This window comes from Felis catus, chromosome A2 (assembly GCF_018350175.1).
Source record: "Felis catus isolate Fca126 chromosome A2, F.catus_Fca126_mat1.0, whole genome shotgun sequence".
NCBI lineage: Eukaryota > Metazoa > Chordata > Mammalia > Carnivora > Felidae > Felis > Felis catus.
In genome coordinates, this window is record NC_058369.1 from 25,603,920 (window position 1) to 25,621,771 (window position 17,852).

Here is a 17,852-nt window from a genome sequence, read left to right on the forward strand (position 1 = left end):
CACGCTGCATGTGCTACAATACCTATCAGACTGTAAATGGATGACTAAGGGTAGCCAAATAAAATGCAGATTTGACTCCAAAAATATTAGTCAAATTCATTAATTGCATAAAAAAGTGAATCAGTTCTGGAAAACCCAAGTGACACTTTACGTATTATATTGGTAAGGGTAGGTGCTACCTTAGCAATGGTTGACACTTCTGTGTGACACTTGGTTCTCTTTCAAATGGATGAATATGTCCTACTTTCAAACACTTAACCAACAACAACATCAAATATCACTGCAACATTTTACAAGTCCTTCCATATCATTTGCTTAATTTTTAAAAAAATGTTTATTTACTTTCGAGAGAGTACTAGCAGGGGAGGGGCAGAGAGAGAGGGAGACACAGAATCCAAAGCAGGCTCCAGGCTCTGAGCTGTCAGCACAGAGCCTGATGCGGGGCTTGAACCCATGAACCATGAGATCACGACCTGAGCTGAAGTCGGACGCTCAACCGACTGAACCACCCAGGTGCCCCAGATTTGCTTAATTTTTATTACACTAACAAAAATTACCGTTTTTCTGTTCGCTGCCACTTGAGAACAAAATTAAAAAACTTCTGATAGGGCTCAATGTTCACTTTTAATTTATCCAGTTCAGGATATTTTGTCAGTTCCCATTTGAAAAGTTCCTCTTCCTTATTAATAAACTGAACTGCTTCTTCAGACTCCTGAATACGTTTCTGTAGTTGCCTTACATCTGTCACATACTGAAAGCAAATAATTGTTTATCTCAAGAAATATCCAAGTAACGTTATTAAAATAAGATTATATGACACTGCATGGGCTGTGTTCTTGCATTTATATTAAGGCTTTAAATATCAATTTCACAACAGAACTATGGTATAGAGTACAGAGCAAAATGTATGGGTCTGTCTATTTTACAGGTAGAAAACTAAGTCACAAGAAAGATACATGAATAGTACCAGCTCAGGCCTAAGAGTCAGACCTTGTTTGCCAGAGTAAGCATATGTTTTTCATGTTTTTAAGTGTATGCAAACATGTCATGTATTAATCTACAGGCTTGTCATAGCTACCGTCTTCTGTGTTCACCACACCTGTTGCATGCGGTCCAGTTCTGCAAATTCTGTAAACTCTTCCATGCGGCGTGATTCCTTTTCTATTTCCAAAATCAGTTTCTCTCTCTTGGCTATCAGCTCATTTTCTTTTTCATGTTTTGCATTCTCAATAAGCTTTTTAAGAGACAATTTAATCAGGTTAATTATTTTGTTACAAAGGAAATTTATCAAATCAGAAATCTGAACGCTTTTTGTAGTAATAAAAACCACCACAGAAGTAAAAATGAGTACAAGAATGAAACACCAACCAGTATAAAAATGCAAATAATAATAAACCACACAGAAAATTTTCCCTAGCTTTCTGAAGTGATGGTAACAATTCTTACATATTAATTAGATACTTTATTTAACAGATAGATCCTGTGTGTCAAGAACTATTCAACACGTTACTTTATTAACACAGTTATTGTTATTATTCTTATTACTTCAGAGATGAAGACATTTAGACTTATAGAAATCAAGAGGTATGCCCAACGTCACAAGGTCATAAAAGTCAAGATCTGCATTAGAACTTGGGTTTATCTGACTGAAGTCCATGCTTTTTATTACTACACCATCTCACTTCCCACCATAGGAGAGACTGCTTTACACTAGAACTTTTCCAAAATCTAAAGTATACTCAGTCTGATACTGGGCAAGTTACTTAACTTCTCTGAGGCTCATTTTTCTCATCTATGAAATGGGGAATTAGGAACACCTGGGATTTTTGCGAGTATTAAATGAGTTACTAAATGCAAAGCACTTAAGGCAATGCTTACTATTATTATTATTATCAACTTACAATAGTTCTGACCTCTTTTTTTTTCTGTTTCATTTGCAAAGTTTTTATTAGGACCTTTTATATATGACCTTTAGAGCTCATAAATCACATTCTTAATCTGGCTCTGCTTACTACTTTTTCCCTCCAAGAAGTCTCCCAAAGTTATAAAAAATAGAAATTTATAAATATACATTGAGAATTATGCACAGTTTTTACACAATAATAGTCAGGTCGATGTTTCCAGCTGTCTAATCATCTCCCAGGACCTCTCATCCAAAACAGAATGATGGACTCTGAAATCTCGACAGCAGAAATGGCAACTGTGGCCCCAACCCACCATCCGCCCTCAGCATCATGGCACTGGGCAGGTGTTGGTTTTGGACAGTCATGGCAAAAGAGGAACTGCAGAAATGCTAGTTGGGATGGCGGTGCTGTGAGCAGAGGACAGCAAGCCGGGAAGGTTTCAGCCCTGTATCTGCCACAGCTCATACCTGGGACTGTATTTAAACTCTTGGCCCAAGAATCGCCAAGAGCCGAACCACAGACTCAGCATAGGCCCATTCTGACCGTGGCCAACTGGAAGAGTTCCAGGCCATTACAAACCTGAAAAACGCTTCCTTGGTCCAGAGTTGGGGAACCCAAATGTCTCCCTAGTCTGTCGTCCTCAGTCACTAACAAGCAGCTCTTTCCTTCCAGGCAATGGGATGGAGTGCCTGGAGCTACAGTGAGGCCAGAGGGACATGGTAGCTGCTGTCAAGTAGTTCTGACCTCTTTAATGTCAGTCCGACTTCTTACCAAACCCTGTATTAAGCCTAACATCCTGTCCTAAGCCTGCAGGACCATAAACGTTGCTGGCCCCAAACTCATATTGACACACGAAGTTACTTTTTAAAGGTAGATTAAATAAATGTGCTTAAAACATCAGAATACAAAAGTACATACTGAAAAATATATTCACCTCATCATTTTCATCAAAGATGGGATTAATTTTCCAAGGCCACATAAGGACAGTTGAATTTAAAGCTAAGTCTTCTGGAGGAAATAGGAAAACATCTAAAAAGTAACTCATTCGGCGTTTGGATTCCTACAAAAGAAACTCCAGGTATAATACACCATATAGGAAATAAACGCATTAGGGAAAAGAAAAGAACCAACAATTTCTAATACTCTTTCAAATTTCAATTTGACTCAGATTATTAACTGATATTTCATATTACCCAAATCACATGGGTATTTCAGTAGCTGTAGGATTATTTACTTGCTTCACACCACACAGCTGTAGACTTCTACGCTGGAAATAAAGCATTTTAAAGGTTTTTTCTTTAAAAAATTTTTTTAATGTTTATATATTTTTGAAAGAGAGAAAGACTGCGTGAGTGGGGGAGGGGCAGAGAGAGAGGGAGGCACAGAATCCGAAGCAGGCTCCAGGCTCTGAGCTGTCAGCACAGAGCCCAATGCGGGGCTCGAAACCACCAATTGTGAGATCATGACCTGAGCTGAAGTCAGACACTTCACCAACTGAGCCACCCAGGTGCCTCTAAAGGTTTCATCTTGAAGTTGACTAACCATAAAGGTACTCTTGGTCCTCCTTGTGCATGACTGAAAAAGGTGATCAAATATGCAGCTTTTGTTTGACACTTTCAACTTTTGATTTCAAAGAATTTTGTATTTTTGGGGTGCCTGAGTGGCTCAGTTGGTGAAGCGTCTGACTTCAGCTCAGGTCATGATCTCATGGTTCGTGGGTTTGAGCCCCATGTTGGGCTCTGTGCTGACAGCTCAGAGCCTGGAGCCTGCTTCAGATTCTGTCTCCCTCTCTCTCTGTTCCTCCCCCACTCAAACTCCCTCTCTCTCTCTCTCTCTCTCTCAAAAAATAAATAAAGACTTAAATTTTTTAAATGAATTTTATATTTTTTATTACTATGTATTTATTTTTGAATCCTTGGTGACATAGATTTTAGCATCTTTTGTTTTGTTTTGTATCTTCAATGACATTATCACCTTTCTTGCCTACCACTGATATACAGCAATTGTCCAGGAAGAGTTTGGGATGAAAGTCAGATCCTGTTTCCCATAGTAAGTACATGTTTTTCTTACATATTTTTCCTCTTTGCAAAGGGGAAAAATAACCTTAAACCAGTAGATTGACATGAATGGATAAATTGAGGACCTTTACCTCCTATCGCTTTCATTGATTCATATGCAGTGCTGTAATTTTTAAGAATTAAAATACATATTGAGGAGGGCACCTTTTGGGATGAGCACTGGGTGTTGTATGGAAACCAATTTGACAATAAATTTCATATATTGAAAAAAAAGAATTAAAATACAGACTCAAAGATCTAATTTACAAGTTTTTGGTATGACATATATAGTATATATGTATATAATATGTATATAATGTGTACAATGCATATTATATTGCATGTAGAAATACAACTTTCAAAACTTCATCTATGCAATTAACTATATTAATAGATTAAAGGAGAAAAAGCATAGATGCAAAAAAGAAAGGATTTAATAAAATTCAACATCCACTTATAATATAAAAAAAAAAAAACCTGAAAGGTACAGCCTCCAGTTATGGAATGAATACGTTATGGAGATAAAACGTACAGAATAGGGAATATAGTCAATGGTATTATAATAGTGCTGTATTGTGCAAATATGGTAACTACATTTGTGAGCACAGCATAAGGTACAGAGTTGTTGAATCACTATGTTGTAAACTTGAAACTGATGTGACGTTGTGTGTCAGCTATACCTCAATTTTTTTTAAAAAGGGGGGGAGCTCAAAATAAACAAATAAATAGCACCTAATAGAACAGCGCATACTAATCCAATAAAGGTACCTATTAAAGAAACACACACACACCAAATGTCATACTTAATAGTGAAATATTGAAAGCTCCCCCTTTGAGGTGGGGATCAAGTGATTACTGTACTAGAGTCCTAGTCAGTCCATCGTAGCAAAGAAAATAAACAAGATTTTGGAAATGTGTAATGTTTATGAGGATAGAACCAAAACTCTCATTATTTGCAATTTATATGATGGTTTATGTAGACATCCCAAAAGAATCTCAACTATTAAGATAAAGAAGGGAAATAAAACATATGTAACATTTTTGAAGTTAAAGTTTTTAAAGAAAAAAGAAACCTCAAAAATTAAGAAAAAATTTAGCAATAGATATTAAGGTATACATAACAATAAATTTATATTATAGCCCTAAGTAGAAAATAAATATCCCTTAGTTCATAGTGATATGAATAAGTAATTGAATAAATTAATAAGTGGAAAAGCAGACAAATCTCTCATGCAGAAGAAATCCAAATAAATTATGTAGCTACTCCATGGTAAAGGAGGAGAGCATAACTCCCCAGTTCTGAAGTGTGGGTTGCATATAGTGACTTCCTTCCAGAGAGGACATCACAGAAAGGGGGAGAAAAGAGTGGAGAGACTTGATAAACACTACTTAAGACTAGTGGTCAAGGTCAACATTAATAATGATAAGTCATGTTGATAATATGTACCCTTGATACGATGTGATGATGTGTGTACACTTAACCTTTGTGATTCTCTTTCCAAAAGCCCAGTACCTCAGTCTAGTCAAGAGAAAAACATCAGATGAATTCCAACAGAGGGCCATCCTATGATATACCTGACCTGTACTTCTCAACACTGTCAAGGCCATTAAAGAGCAAAACAAAACAAAACAAATCTGAGAAACTATCAGAGCCCAGAGGAGCCTAAGAAAACACAACTAGGGGCGCCTGGGTAGTTCAGTTGGTTAAGTGTCTGACTTCAGCTCAGGTCACAATCTCACAGTCGGTGGGTTCAAACCCTGCATCAGGCTCTGTGCTGACAGCTGAGAGCCCGGAGCCTGCTTCGGATTCTGTGTCTCCCTCTCTCTCTCTGCCCACCCCACCCCCATACTCTATCTCTCTTAAAAATAAACATTAAAATTAAATAAATAAATAAATAAATAAATAAATAAATAAATAAATAAATAAAATATTGTAATTAAAAGATTCTTACCTTGATCCGTAAAATCAACTCTTGAATCCCTATAGTCCGGGCTTTTTCTACATAAGATATCAGATCCATCATCTCTTCTGTTGTCTCAGGGACTTTTAATGCGTGTTCTTTAATTGCTTCAAAATCACTGCAGATACTGACACAATGCTCTGCTTTACTATGGTTACAGTAATTAATGCTATATCATATTTGATATATGTGTTATAAATATTACAAAATATGAACCGTGATAGCCTCAAAATATTAAATCACTAAGACGTCTTGAAACATTTAAGGACAACTTAGCTGATGTAACTTGGTATACATCATACATCTACAAAAATCTATGAAATTGACATAACGTTTTTATGTAGAAATTATGGTATATTAGAAAAAAATTTTCTATGGATCTCTTCAACTCTCTTGAACATCCAGCTAAGCAGTGTGATGTAGAGTGTACTTAGGATGGTAAGCAGGCCAATGTGAATACAAAGAAGGGGACATTATGAAGCTGGAGAGGTGAGCAGTAATTAGATCACGTAGGGCTTAATATGTCATTCTTGATTTTCAAAAATTTAGGAGGGATGCAACAAAGTGGACAATGCCAAAAAGACAGGTGATCCTACGAGGGCACTTTCACCTTGCTAGAGCAGAATCTGTGTCCCTTTGGCAGAGACAGTACCACAAAAGACAAAGGCAGACAAAATGAGAGCAAATGATTGGCCCAAACAGATGCTAAACTAAACAGTGAGTAAGAAAAGCGTTCTTTAATGATTATTTATTTAATAAATTGTACCTAGTGGCACACATTCCTCCTTTTGATGTTATCTATCTCAAGTAGGGAATTTAAATGGAAAAGAATGAAAGAATGAACTAGATAGAGGAAACTGGACAAATTTTCAGCTGCTCTTATGTCATGGGTTTATAATAATATACAGTTATTTTGTTGGAAGTGACAGAATTTTCCAGAAAAGTCACAGATACCACAAAAACAAATACCAAAAAATGTTATGTTAAACATAAATCATTTTTTGATTAAGGCATTGTTGTGGCTCTTATTCCATGGGATTGTTAGAAACGAATGCTTTGCCATTGTTGATATCTTTTTGTGTAGTATACTTTTGTACAAAGCATGCCTGACAATACTTCACTTTTTGACAGTCAAATTTTAAGTTTGTTTGTTTGTTTGTTTTTGAGATAGAGCAGGGAAGGGGCACAGAGAGAGGGAGACAGAGAAGCCCAAGGCAGGGCTCCAGCCCACGAACTGTGAGATCCAGACCTAGCTGAAACTGAGACAGACACTTAACTGACTGACTAAGCCACCCGGGTGTCCCTGACAGGCATATACTTTTTGTTTACTTAAAAATATTTATTGATGTGATGGCTCCCTTCATTGGGTGACTATTCTACACCAAGCACAGTGCCAGATGCTTTACAAACATAATCTGTGGAGGTTCCTGGGTGGCTCAGTCAGTTAAGCATCCAACTTGAGCTCAGGTCATGATTCCATGTGAGTTCAAGCCCTGCATTGGGCTCTCTGCTGTCAGCACAAAGCCCACTTCAGATCCTCTGTCTCCCTCTCTCTCTGCCCCTCCCCCTTTCCCCCTCATGCTCACACTCTCTCTCTCAAAAATAAACATTTAAAAAAATGTAATCTGTGATCCTAACATTAGTCCTTCAGGGCAAGTATTATTTTTCACAGCTGGCACAGCAGAAAACTGAGGCTCAGGGAAATTAACTAACTTGCCTGGAGTTACAGAACTAGTTCATTACAGAGCTAGGATTCAAATCTAGATCTTTCTGACTCTAAAGCACATGATTTTCTCACATTGCTTCTGGGAAAATAAACATACTAGCTAACATTGATTGAATGCCATGTCCCAGGCACTGTGCTAGGTGCTTTACATGTATTAGTTTTAGTCCTTACAGAAGTTACAAACTAAGATTCTTTTGGAGACAGGCAGGTAACAGATGAATTAAATGAGTTGGATGATGAGTTGATTCAGCAGTGGGTGAACAAACCAAAGGACACATTCCATATAAAATGGAAACTGCTTCTCAGTTCCACCTACCACTGCAGGCCCAACAAGGCACAGTCTTCCCACCTTTTCAAGAAAAGTAAAAGATCTGGATTGTGTGTGGGTGCGTGTGTGTGTGTGTGTGTGTGTGTGTGTGTGTGTGTGTCAACATTTTGAAATGTTGACAGCTAATTCAAAATGTGTTTAGACAGGGGCACCTGGATGGCTCAGTCAGTTGAGAATCTGACTTCGGCTCAGGTCATAATCTTGCAGTTCTTGAGTTCAACCACCACATGGGGCTCACTGCTGTCAGTGGGGAGCCCACTTCAGATCCTCTGTCCCCATCTCTCTCTGCTCCTCCCCTGCTCTCTCTCTCAAAAAATAAAATAAAATACAGGGCTCCTGGGTGGCTGAGTTGGTTAAGCATCCACTTTCAGCTCAGGTCATGATCTCATGGTTTGTGAGTTCGAGCCCCGCATCAGGCTCTGTGCTGACAGCTCGGAGACTGGAGCCTGCTTCGGATTCTGTGTCTCCCCTTCTCTCTACGCCTCCCCTGATCACGCTCTGTGTCTGTCTCTCAATAATAAATAAACGTTGAAAAATTTTTTTTAAAAATAAAAATAAAAAATAAAATAAAATAAATTTCTAAAATGTGTTTAAACATGGGTGCCAGGGTGGCACAGTCAGTTAAGTGTCTGACTTGGGCTCAAGTCATGAGCTCGCAGTTTATGAGTTCGAGACCCACGTCAAGCTCTGTGCTGACAGCTTGGAGCCTAGAGCCTGCTTCAGATTCTGTATCTTCCTCTCTCTCTGCTCCTCCCCTGTTCTCTCTCTCTCTCTCTCTCTCTCTCTCTCAAAAATAAATAAACATTAAAATACGTTTAAAAAAATGAAACCCAGCATGAGACAAGGAAAAAGTGTCTGCATGACATATCCAACTAGCAAGCCACTAGTTTATGAATCTAATTTTACAACCACTCTGCAAAGTAGGTATTGCTGTCTCTATTTTACAGATGATAAAAATAAGTTAGGTAAGACCACAATATTGGGGTCAGGAACAATCCAAGATCTTCCCAATATCATTGAAAGTTTATAGTCTTTCTGTTTTCATGCAGCCTGTATCCAAACACTAGTTTATTTCAGTTTCTTAAAAAAAAAAAAAATCCTGTGTTTCCTCAAAACAATTCTCAAACCATATCAAACAAACAAAAACCAGACCAATGGGACTACAAGGGAAAGTCCTTAGGAGGCAGCTGTGAAGAAAAAATGGTAAGAACTTATATTTTAATCTTTAAAAATTTTTTTTTAAATTGGGGCACCTGGATGGCTCAGTCGGTTGGGCATCCGACTTCGGCTCAGGTCATGGTTTCACAGTTCATGGATTTGAGCCCCGCATCGGGCTCTGTGCTGACAGCTCTGAGCCTGGAGTCTGTTTTGGATTCTGTGTCTCCTTCTCTCTCTCTGCCCCTCCCCCGCTAGCACTCTGTCTGGCTCTGTCCCAAAAATAAACAAACATTTAAAAATTTGTTTTTAATTTTTTTAAGTTTATTTACTTACTTATTTTTTAGTAATCTCTACACCCAGTGTGGGTCTCAAACTCACAACCCCAAGATCAAGAGTCACATGCTCTTCTGAATAAGCCATCCAGGCACCCCCTAATCTTTTAAACAAGAGTTATCATTAGCAAAATATTTCTTTTAACCCTATAATTCCAAGTTTAGCAATTAATTCTACTTACCTTTCATTTTCTTTTCTATGTTTTGAAGCTATGTCATTTAATAATATGTTTGCAAAGGCTTTTGCTTTGTTTGTTAGACCCGTCTTCAAATCTTCACAATCCAAACGCACCATAGGGAAATGAACCCACTGAGGCAAAAGCATTATTTCTGAGGCGAGACTGAGAAATCTTCCTATAAACTTAAAAAAATAAAAAAGCATTTAAAAATCAGATCCAAGTATATTACTTGCACAGCTAGAAACCTTCAAAACAAAGTACAAATTGTTGAGCAAAGATACCCTAAAATTTTTCCCACATGGCTCCCACTTACATTTCCAACTTCATCTTCTAAATTTGCTGTGTACTACATTCCTATGTTACCTATTCTTCACCTATCTTGGTCATGCTACAGTTCCTCTGTACCTATAAACATCTCCTTCAAAGCCTGGCTCACTTTTCACTTCTTCAAGAAACTGTCACCAATATTCCGAAGCAGATGCAACCACTCCCTCTTCTGTGCTTCCACAACACCTTGTTCACATCTCCATTCCAGCACCTATCTGTACATATCATGGTTGTTATTCCTATGTCTGACTTCCAGGCCAAATATAAGCTCCTGAGGATAATGTGCATGTATTATTTATCTTAACATCACCAAAACCTTGCTAGGTGTCTGAATGTGATGAAGAGATTTTTGTTGAAGCAATGAATGAGTTAATGAACGACTAAAGAAATTATGGGGTGAGGAGAGCCTGGGTGGCTCAGTTGGTTGAGCATCGGACTCCTGATTTTGGCTCACGTCATGATCCCAGGGTCGCGGGACTGAGCCCCATGTGAGGCTCAGCACTGAGCATGGAGCCTGCTTAAGAATCTCTCTCTCTCCCTCTGCCCCTCTCCCCCACTTTCTCTCTCTCTCTAAAATAAAATAAAATAATAAATTATGAAATGAACCTATGAATTTACTATAATGATGTTCTGAATGAGAGATTCTATTAACTTCAATTGAAGCATTTACTTTACAGGGAAAAAAATTCAGCCTAATTTTAAAACAGAAATTCAAAGGCACTCATGAAAAACAGAATTACCACTTACTTCTGTGTATTCATCAAAAGTATGATCTTCTGCTTGGAAAGTCTCTATCAGCTCAACCGCAGACCCATCAAGAAGCCAATTATATTTTTCAACTGAAAATTAATAACCTAATTTAAATCTCAACAATAAGACCCATTCAAAAAGATAAAGTGTTTTGTTGATATGGTCAGGGAAATGAGTAGACTATTCAATTAAATATTATTAATAGAGAATTAACATACATTAATAAAATAGACCTAACAAGCAAACCAGGTTAAACATGACATTTTAAAATAAAGATAATAGTGTATGCTAATGATCTTACAATAAGATAGAGGTACTGCTAAGCCAGTTAATAGAAAGTTTTGATTAACAGAATGTCAAGTAACAATCCTGACCCCATACATACTTGAGGAGACTATAAAACTGAGCTGCAGTCTCTTCAAAACTATTCTTCGAAATTATCTTGATTTAACTCTTGATTTAGCTTTCTCCTTATTCCAACATCTCTTCTCTCTATCTTTTTGCTTCGTCACCCTGTTCCAGTTAACATTCACCCATTAGACTTGACAACAGAATTCAAGTTTCTTAGGTTAGGTTGGATCTGTGATTCTGCCAAAAGCCATGCCTATGCTCACTTCTGGTTCTTCCTGCTCTTTCATGACAGCCCAAGACAACCAAATATCTGACCAATTTCTAGTAAAAATAAAAATGGTATTATTTTACGATAAAATAATATATGTCATATATACCATATGTCTCATAATGTTTTCTTGCACCTTCTAAGTTATGATGTACTGCTGCCTTCAGTGTAGTAACAGCCCATTGTGACACATGTTCAGGAAGTTCTGTGTCCAGATTTACAGCTGGTGAAGTTCCTGAGAGCCAAGAGGGAACTGTTTGGACATTCTAACAAAAATTAAAATGACAATTTATGAAACCAGTATCTGTGCAATTGGGCTATACATAGAGCTTATACTATATTTTTAAACATTATTATCATATTTCAACGGTCCAAAAAAAGATAACTTGATGAAAAATAATGATTTAGAGTTGTATATTTTTAATCTAATATAAAAACTTGCATTAGTTTTCTATCATTCAACAAGTATTTATTGAATATATCTAAGTGATTATATTAGAATGTACAAAAAACAAACATGATGTGGATCTTGTCCTTAAGAAGCTCACAACTACACAGGGAGAATCAAATGTGCACAAAAATACCAATTCACAGCTACAATAAAAGTTCTAAGAAGGAAAAACATCATTTCCATCCAGGAAATGTTACCAAAGAGAAAGCACTTTCTAACTTGAAATAACTTGGAGGATGGAAATAAAACAGAGTTATAACATTTTATGTACACGTCCACTTTATAGAGTTTCAACTCAGTTTAAATTTTTGAAAGAGGGGGCACCTGGGCGTCTCAGTTGGTGAAGTGTCCAACTTCGGCTCAGGTCATGATCTCGCGGTTCATGAATTTGAGCCCCACACCAGGGTCGCTGTTGTCAGCCTCTCAGTGCAGAGCCTGCTTTGGATCCTATGGCGCCCTCTCTCTACCCCTCCCTCCCTTGCACTCTCCCCCCAAATAAATAAATATTAAAAAATAATAATAAAATTAAAATAAAATAATAAAATACTGAAAGAGACCCATATAAAGAAACCCAATGGATAAGGAAGACGAAATACCTGCAGAGCTTCAGTTATTCGCTCTACCAAACCCAAAACAACATCTTCCAAATCTTGAAAGGTAGGATAAAATTCCATTTTATCATCATCAAATGTCAGTTCCATCTTAAATATTGGCAGCCCACATTGATCTTCTTGGTCAAAGAGCTTCACAAATCCTTCTACAGTTCTCTTTAAGAAATCCTTCAGCTGCATGATGTCGTAAATTAGCATTACTTTAGAAAGTACAAATTCAACCTTTAACCTTTTAACCTTTTGTTCAAAATCAGTGAGATATTACCTACGATTAATTCATTCTATCAATTCATTTAGTCCTCAAAATTATCTTCATTCAGCACAGTATGTTCTTACTAAGTGTAGTCTAAAACAATAAGTAGAATGATATATGCAAACTTTGATTTTTTTTTTATAGACTAGCAACAATCCTAAAATGGCAACTCAGAATCTTACACATTCTTCAGTAATTCTTTCCATGGTACAGAAAACGTTCCAGAAAAACTAAACAAAGTGAAGATTAAGGGGAGGAGAGGCCTGACACCTGAGAATGAGGGTGCCATGGGGTGACATGCACGTGAGGTGAGGGACAGTTAGTATGCTAAAGCAAGCTGCTAAGGTTGATAGTTAAATATTCAAGGATTTTGTGAGCCAGTTACTAAACCCTTGGACGCTTGAAAATTACACTATGGGAATATTTCCACCAGGAAATTGGCAAACACTACAAATTAGGGCTTCTCCCCAGCCTGGAGAGTTGGATTTCCAGCAAATCACCAGGTGAGGGTGAAGCCACTGGACATTAGAAACATGCACAATAAGGGGAACCTGGGTGGCACCGGACTTCGGAACAGGTCATGATCTCACAGCTCATGAGTTCAAGCCCTGTGTTGGGCTCTGTGCTGACAGCTTTGAGCCTGGAGCCTGCTTCAGATTCTGTGTCTCCCTCCCTCTCTGCCCCTCTACTATTTGCTCTCTCTCTCTCTTAAAAATAAATAAACATTAAAAAAATTTTTTTAATGTGCACAATAAGTTACCAAACTATGAATAATGCATTCTTATGTAGAATCAACTATTTGAAATTTAGCCAAGGGGACAAATATAATGATCTTCAAAATGTTCCTCATCTCTATTTCTTATCAAATAATCATAGTCCTCTTAAGAGGATAAAGATAGAAAGTACATCATGTATATTAATTACAGAGTTATATACTAGATATTAAATGTGTCCTTTTAAGGATGTGTTGCAGGGCACCTGGATGGCTCAGTCAGTTAAGCATCTGACTCTTGATTTTGGCTCAGGTCATGGTCATGATCTCATGGTTCTGGGATGGAGCCTTTTTTTTTTTTAATGTTTATTTATTTTTGAGACAGAGAGAGACAGAGCATGAACGGGGGAGGGCAGAGAGAGAGGGAGACACCGAATCGGAAGCAGGCTCCAGGCTCTGAGCCATCAGCCCAGAGCCCGATGCGGGGCTCAAACTCACGGACCGTGAGATTGTGACCTGAGCTGAAGTCGGACGCTTAACCAACTGAGCCACCCAGGCACCCCTGGGATGGAGCCTTAAATCGGGCTCTGCTCTGAGTGTGGAGCCTGCTTGGGATTCTCTCTCTGCCCCTCTCTCACTGGTGTGCTCTCTCTCTCAAAATAAATAAAAATTTCTTTTAAAAAGTATACATTGCAAAATTCATGGAATCTTTGGGGATATTTTACAAAAGGGAAAGGTTTTATTCAGAACTGTTTTTGTAGAACTGTATTTCTATAATAGTAAAAATTTGAGGAGAGAATTAATATTCTCTTTAAAGATGATCAATTCAAGGGGCACCTGGGTGGCTCAGTCAGTTAAGCGTCTGACTCTTGATATCAGCTCAGATCATGGTCTTGCAGTGGTGAGATCAACCCCCAAATCAGGCTCTGTGCTGACAGCATGGAACCTGCTTAGGATTCTCTCTCCCCCTCTCTCTGCCCCAGCCCCCCCCCCCCACACACACTCTCTCTCTCTCTCTCTCTTTCTCTCAAAATAAATAAATAAATAAATAAATAAATAAATAAATAAATACTGTAAAAAAGATGATCAATTCAATTTCAAACCAAGATTTTACTAAGAAAAACATGAGAATCAATCAACTTGAAATTTCATATGTTCAAAAAAATGTTTACTGGGATAGTCCTTTTTGTTAATATTCTCCAATAAAGCTATAGATAATTAGTTGATAGCCTTTAAGCATGAGCCCAGCTATCATTCATAATACTGACACATACTTCTAGAATTTCCTTTCATTTTAGATTGCTTCAGATCTTGCTTCAGAAATGAAGCATTTTTATGCTAAACGTATTTAAATAAAATTATGATAAAAATGTTTTTCTTATTTCAAAATAACTACCTAGCATTATGTCTGAATAGAATTTTATTTAAAATAATAAACTAAAGGGCACCTGGGTGGCTCAGTTGGTTAAGCATCTGACTTCCCCTTAAGTCATGATCTCACAATTCGTGAGTTTGAGCCCCATGCCGGGCTCTACACTGACAGCTCAGAGCCTGGAGTCTGCTTGATTCTCTGTCTCCCTTTCTCTCTCTGCCCCTTCCCTGCTTATGTGCTCTCTTTCCCTCAAAAATGAAATAAATACTTAAAAAAATAATAAAATAAAACATCAGTTTTAAATTTAGCACCCAAAAAATGAATAATCCAATTAAGAAAAGGGCAGAAGACATAAATAGACATTTTTCCAAAGAAGATACACAGATGGCTAACAGCCACATGAAAAGATGCTCAACATCACTCATCATCAGGGAAACACAAATCAAAACCACGATGAGATGCCATCTCCCACCTGTCAGAATGGCTAAAATCAAAAACACAAGAAACAACAGGTGTTGGGGAGGATGTGGAGAAAGGGGAACTTTCTTGCATTGCTGATGGCAATATAAACTGGAGCAACCACTCTAGAAAACAGTATGGAGGTTTCTCAAGAAGTTAACAATAAAATAAATAAATAAAAATTTGTTTAAAAAGTTAAAAATAGAACTACCCTACAATTAGGCAGTCACACTACTAGGTATTTACCCAAAGAATACAAAATTACTAATTCAAAATGTTACATGCACCCCAAAGTTTATAGCAGCATTATGTACAATAGCCAAATTATGGAAGCAGCCCAAGTGTCCACAGATAGATAAATGGATAAAGAAGATATGGTATATAGACATGATAGATGAATGGATAAAGAAGATATGGTATATAGACATGCAATGGAATATTATTCAGCCATAAAAAAGAGAATGAATCTTGCCATTTGCAATGACATGGATGGAGCAAGAGAGTATTATGCTAAGTGAAGTAAGTCAGAGAAAGACAGATAACCATATGACTTCACTCATATGTGGAATTTAAGAAACAAAACAAATGAGTAAAGGGGGAAAAATATAGAGACAGAGAGGCAAACCAAAAAACAGTCTCTTAACTATAGAGAAATGATGGTTAGCAGAGGGGATGTGGGTGGGGGATGGGTGAAATAGGTGATGGGGATTAAGGAATGTACTTGTGATGAGCACCGGGTGTTATATGGAAGTGTTGAATCACTATACTATACACCTGAAACTAAATATTACATTGTATGTTAACCAACTAGAATTTAAATAAAAACTTAAAATATAATAAAATAATAAACTAATTATAATAGCATTATCATTTAAGATATATAAAATATATTTACCTGATTTGACATAAGTGTAGAAACACAGTTATAAAATGCATCCCATTTTTCAGGTCTGATGCCTTCTAGAGCCTCCTTCTTTGTGAAAAGATTTATGACCTTTGGATACCATGTGTTCATTATCTTCTCTTCTGCCTTTCTAGCTTGTATTGACAGATCATTTTTTAGTGATTCACAATCAATTGGCCCTTTAGCTCTATTTATGAGAAGTATAAAAATGATTTAAAGCAAATGATAAATATTGGTCCTAATACATAATTGTTGAAAAAAGTAAGAAAATTTTAATCTAAAGAAAAGTTCTCAAGATTCATCAGTTTAAAATGTGTACAGTCAAAATATAAAGATTCAAGCATGAGATATTCAAATCTTAAATGTTAGTTAATAAATATGAGATTTTTACCTAATTCCTGTTAAATCTAGCAAAATCGTATTGGAAAATGTCGTATAACCAAGGTCCAGTAATATTTTCATAGTTGGATGAACAATGTGCAAATTAGCTAATATTTGACTTCTTGTCTGCACATAGCTAGAATGCCAAGGCTTAGAATAATCCAGTCCTCTGGAAAAGCAAAACACCATATTAAGCAGAATTCAAATAATATACTCTAACTTTTAGGAAATAATAGTTATGACATGGAATTAATATTAAAGCGAGAAGAAGACTGGGAAATGCAGTCAGCGATCAAAGCTTTATGCATGTAATAAAAAGGCATCAAGATCTTGAAAGTGTATTATTGGCACACCTGGGTGGCTCAGTAGGTTAGGCGCCCAACTCTTGATTTCAGCTTAGGTCATTATCTCACCATTCGTGGGATTGAGCCCCGAGTCAGGTTCTCTGCTGACCACAGGGAGCCTGCTTGGAATTCTCTTTCCCTCTCTCCCTGCCCCTCCCCTGCTCACATGCGGCTTGCTCTCTCTCTCTCTCTCGCTCTCGCTCTCTCTCTCTCTCTCTCAAAATAAATAAATAAACATTAAAAAGACAGAGAGAGAGTGAGAGAGAAAGTGCATTATCTTCAGAGAGGACAGACTGATGGGCCAGGTACCCTGCTAACTTCCACTGTGCTCTGGCTCAGTTACCCTGGGTATGGGTAAACGAACTCAGCACTGGGAAGAGAGGAAGAAATCTGTCTGGTATACACCAGAGGTTACTTAAGGCCAAGTTGACCTATACATCCTTAAAGATTCCCCTGATTGTGTAAGCAACAAATAGACAAGTTCAGAGCAAGGATACACCGCAGTAGTGCTATTCTTCAGATGTATTCAAAATAGCTTCACAATTCTAGACTTAATGTTAGATCAGCTTATTTTCAACCTGTTATCAAAACCTAGATGCAGGGGCATCTGGGTGGTGCAGTCGGTTGAGCGTCCGACTTCAGCTCAGGTCATGATCTCACAGTCCATGAGTTCAAGCCCTGAGTCAGGGTCTGTGCTGACAGCTCACAGCCTGGAGCCTGCTTCGGATTCTGTGTCTCCCTCTCTCTCTGCCCCTCCCCTGCTCATGCTCTGTCTCTCTCTGTCTCAAAACTAAATAAAAACATTAAAAAAAAATTTTTTTAACCTAGATGCAATACGGTTTTTAAAATAATTTACTCACACAGGGGATTCAGGTAAAGGGCCTCCTTCATCTTCAAGCCATTTAACCGGAGGTTTCACGAGAACACTCCTCACTAAAACACATACATGTATTAGTATTTCTTGAAAACTCTCACAAGTCCTACTCAAACTTTCTAACTTTTCTTATTGGATAATATAGCTTAT

At 37.5% G+C, this 17,852-nt stretch overlaps 1 protein-coding gene and 1 long non-coding RNA gene across 22 annotated transcripts in view; one reads left to right on the forward strand and one right to left on the reverse strand.

Moving 5' to 3' along the window:
• Positions 1-17,852, reverse strand: part of DNAH12 (dynein axonemal heavy chain 12) — a 221,014-nt gene that overhangs the window by 179,832 nt on the left and 23,330 nt on the right. For 20 of the 21 annotated variants that reach the window (XM_045051717.1, XM_045051716.1, XM_045051715.1 and 17 more), the window contains 11 exons: positions 17,689-17,761; positions 16,495-16,653; positions 16,095-16,290; positions 12,389-12,577; positions 11,451-11,607; positions 10,720-10,811; positions 9,649-9,827; positions 5,914-6,049; positions 2,839-2,964; positions 1,100-1,234; positions 558-751 (listed from right to left, as the gene is read on the reverse strand). In XM_045051717.1, coding sequence (XP_044907652.1) covers positions 558-751; positions 1,100-1,234; positions 2,839-2,964; positions 5,914-6,049; positions 9,649-9,827; positions 10,720-10,811; positions 11,451-11,607; positions 12,389-12,577; positions 16,095-16,290; positions 16,495-16,653; positions 17,689-17,761 — 1,636 coding nt within the window. Of the gene's footprint in view, positions 1-557; positions 752-1,099; positions 1,235-2,838; positions 2,965-5,913; positions 6,050-9,648; positions 9,828-10,719; positions 10,812-11,107; positions 11,365-11,450; positions 11,608-12,388; positions 12,578-16,094; positions 16,291-16,494; positions 16,654-17,688; positions 17,762-17,852 lie in introns of those variants that run through there. The other variant, XM_045051729.1, reaches the window with a different exon arrangement.
• On the forward strand, positions 3,396-6,692 carry LOC109496287. The gene is made up of 3 exons (XR_002152315.2): positions 3,396-3,488; positions 3,905-3,953; positions 6,472-6,692. It is a non-coding gene; the product is annotated as an uncharacterized LOC109496287 (long non-coding RNA).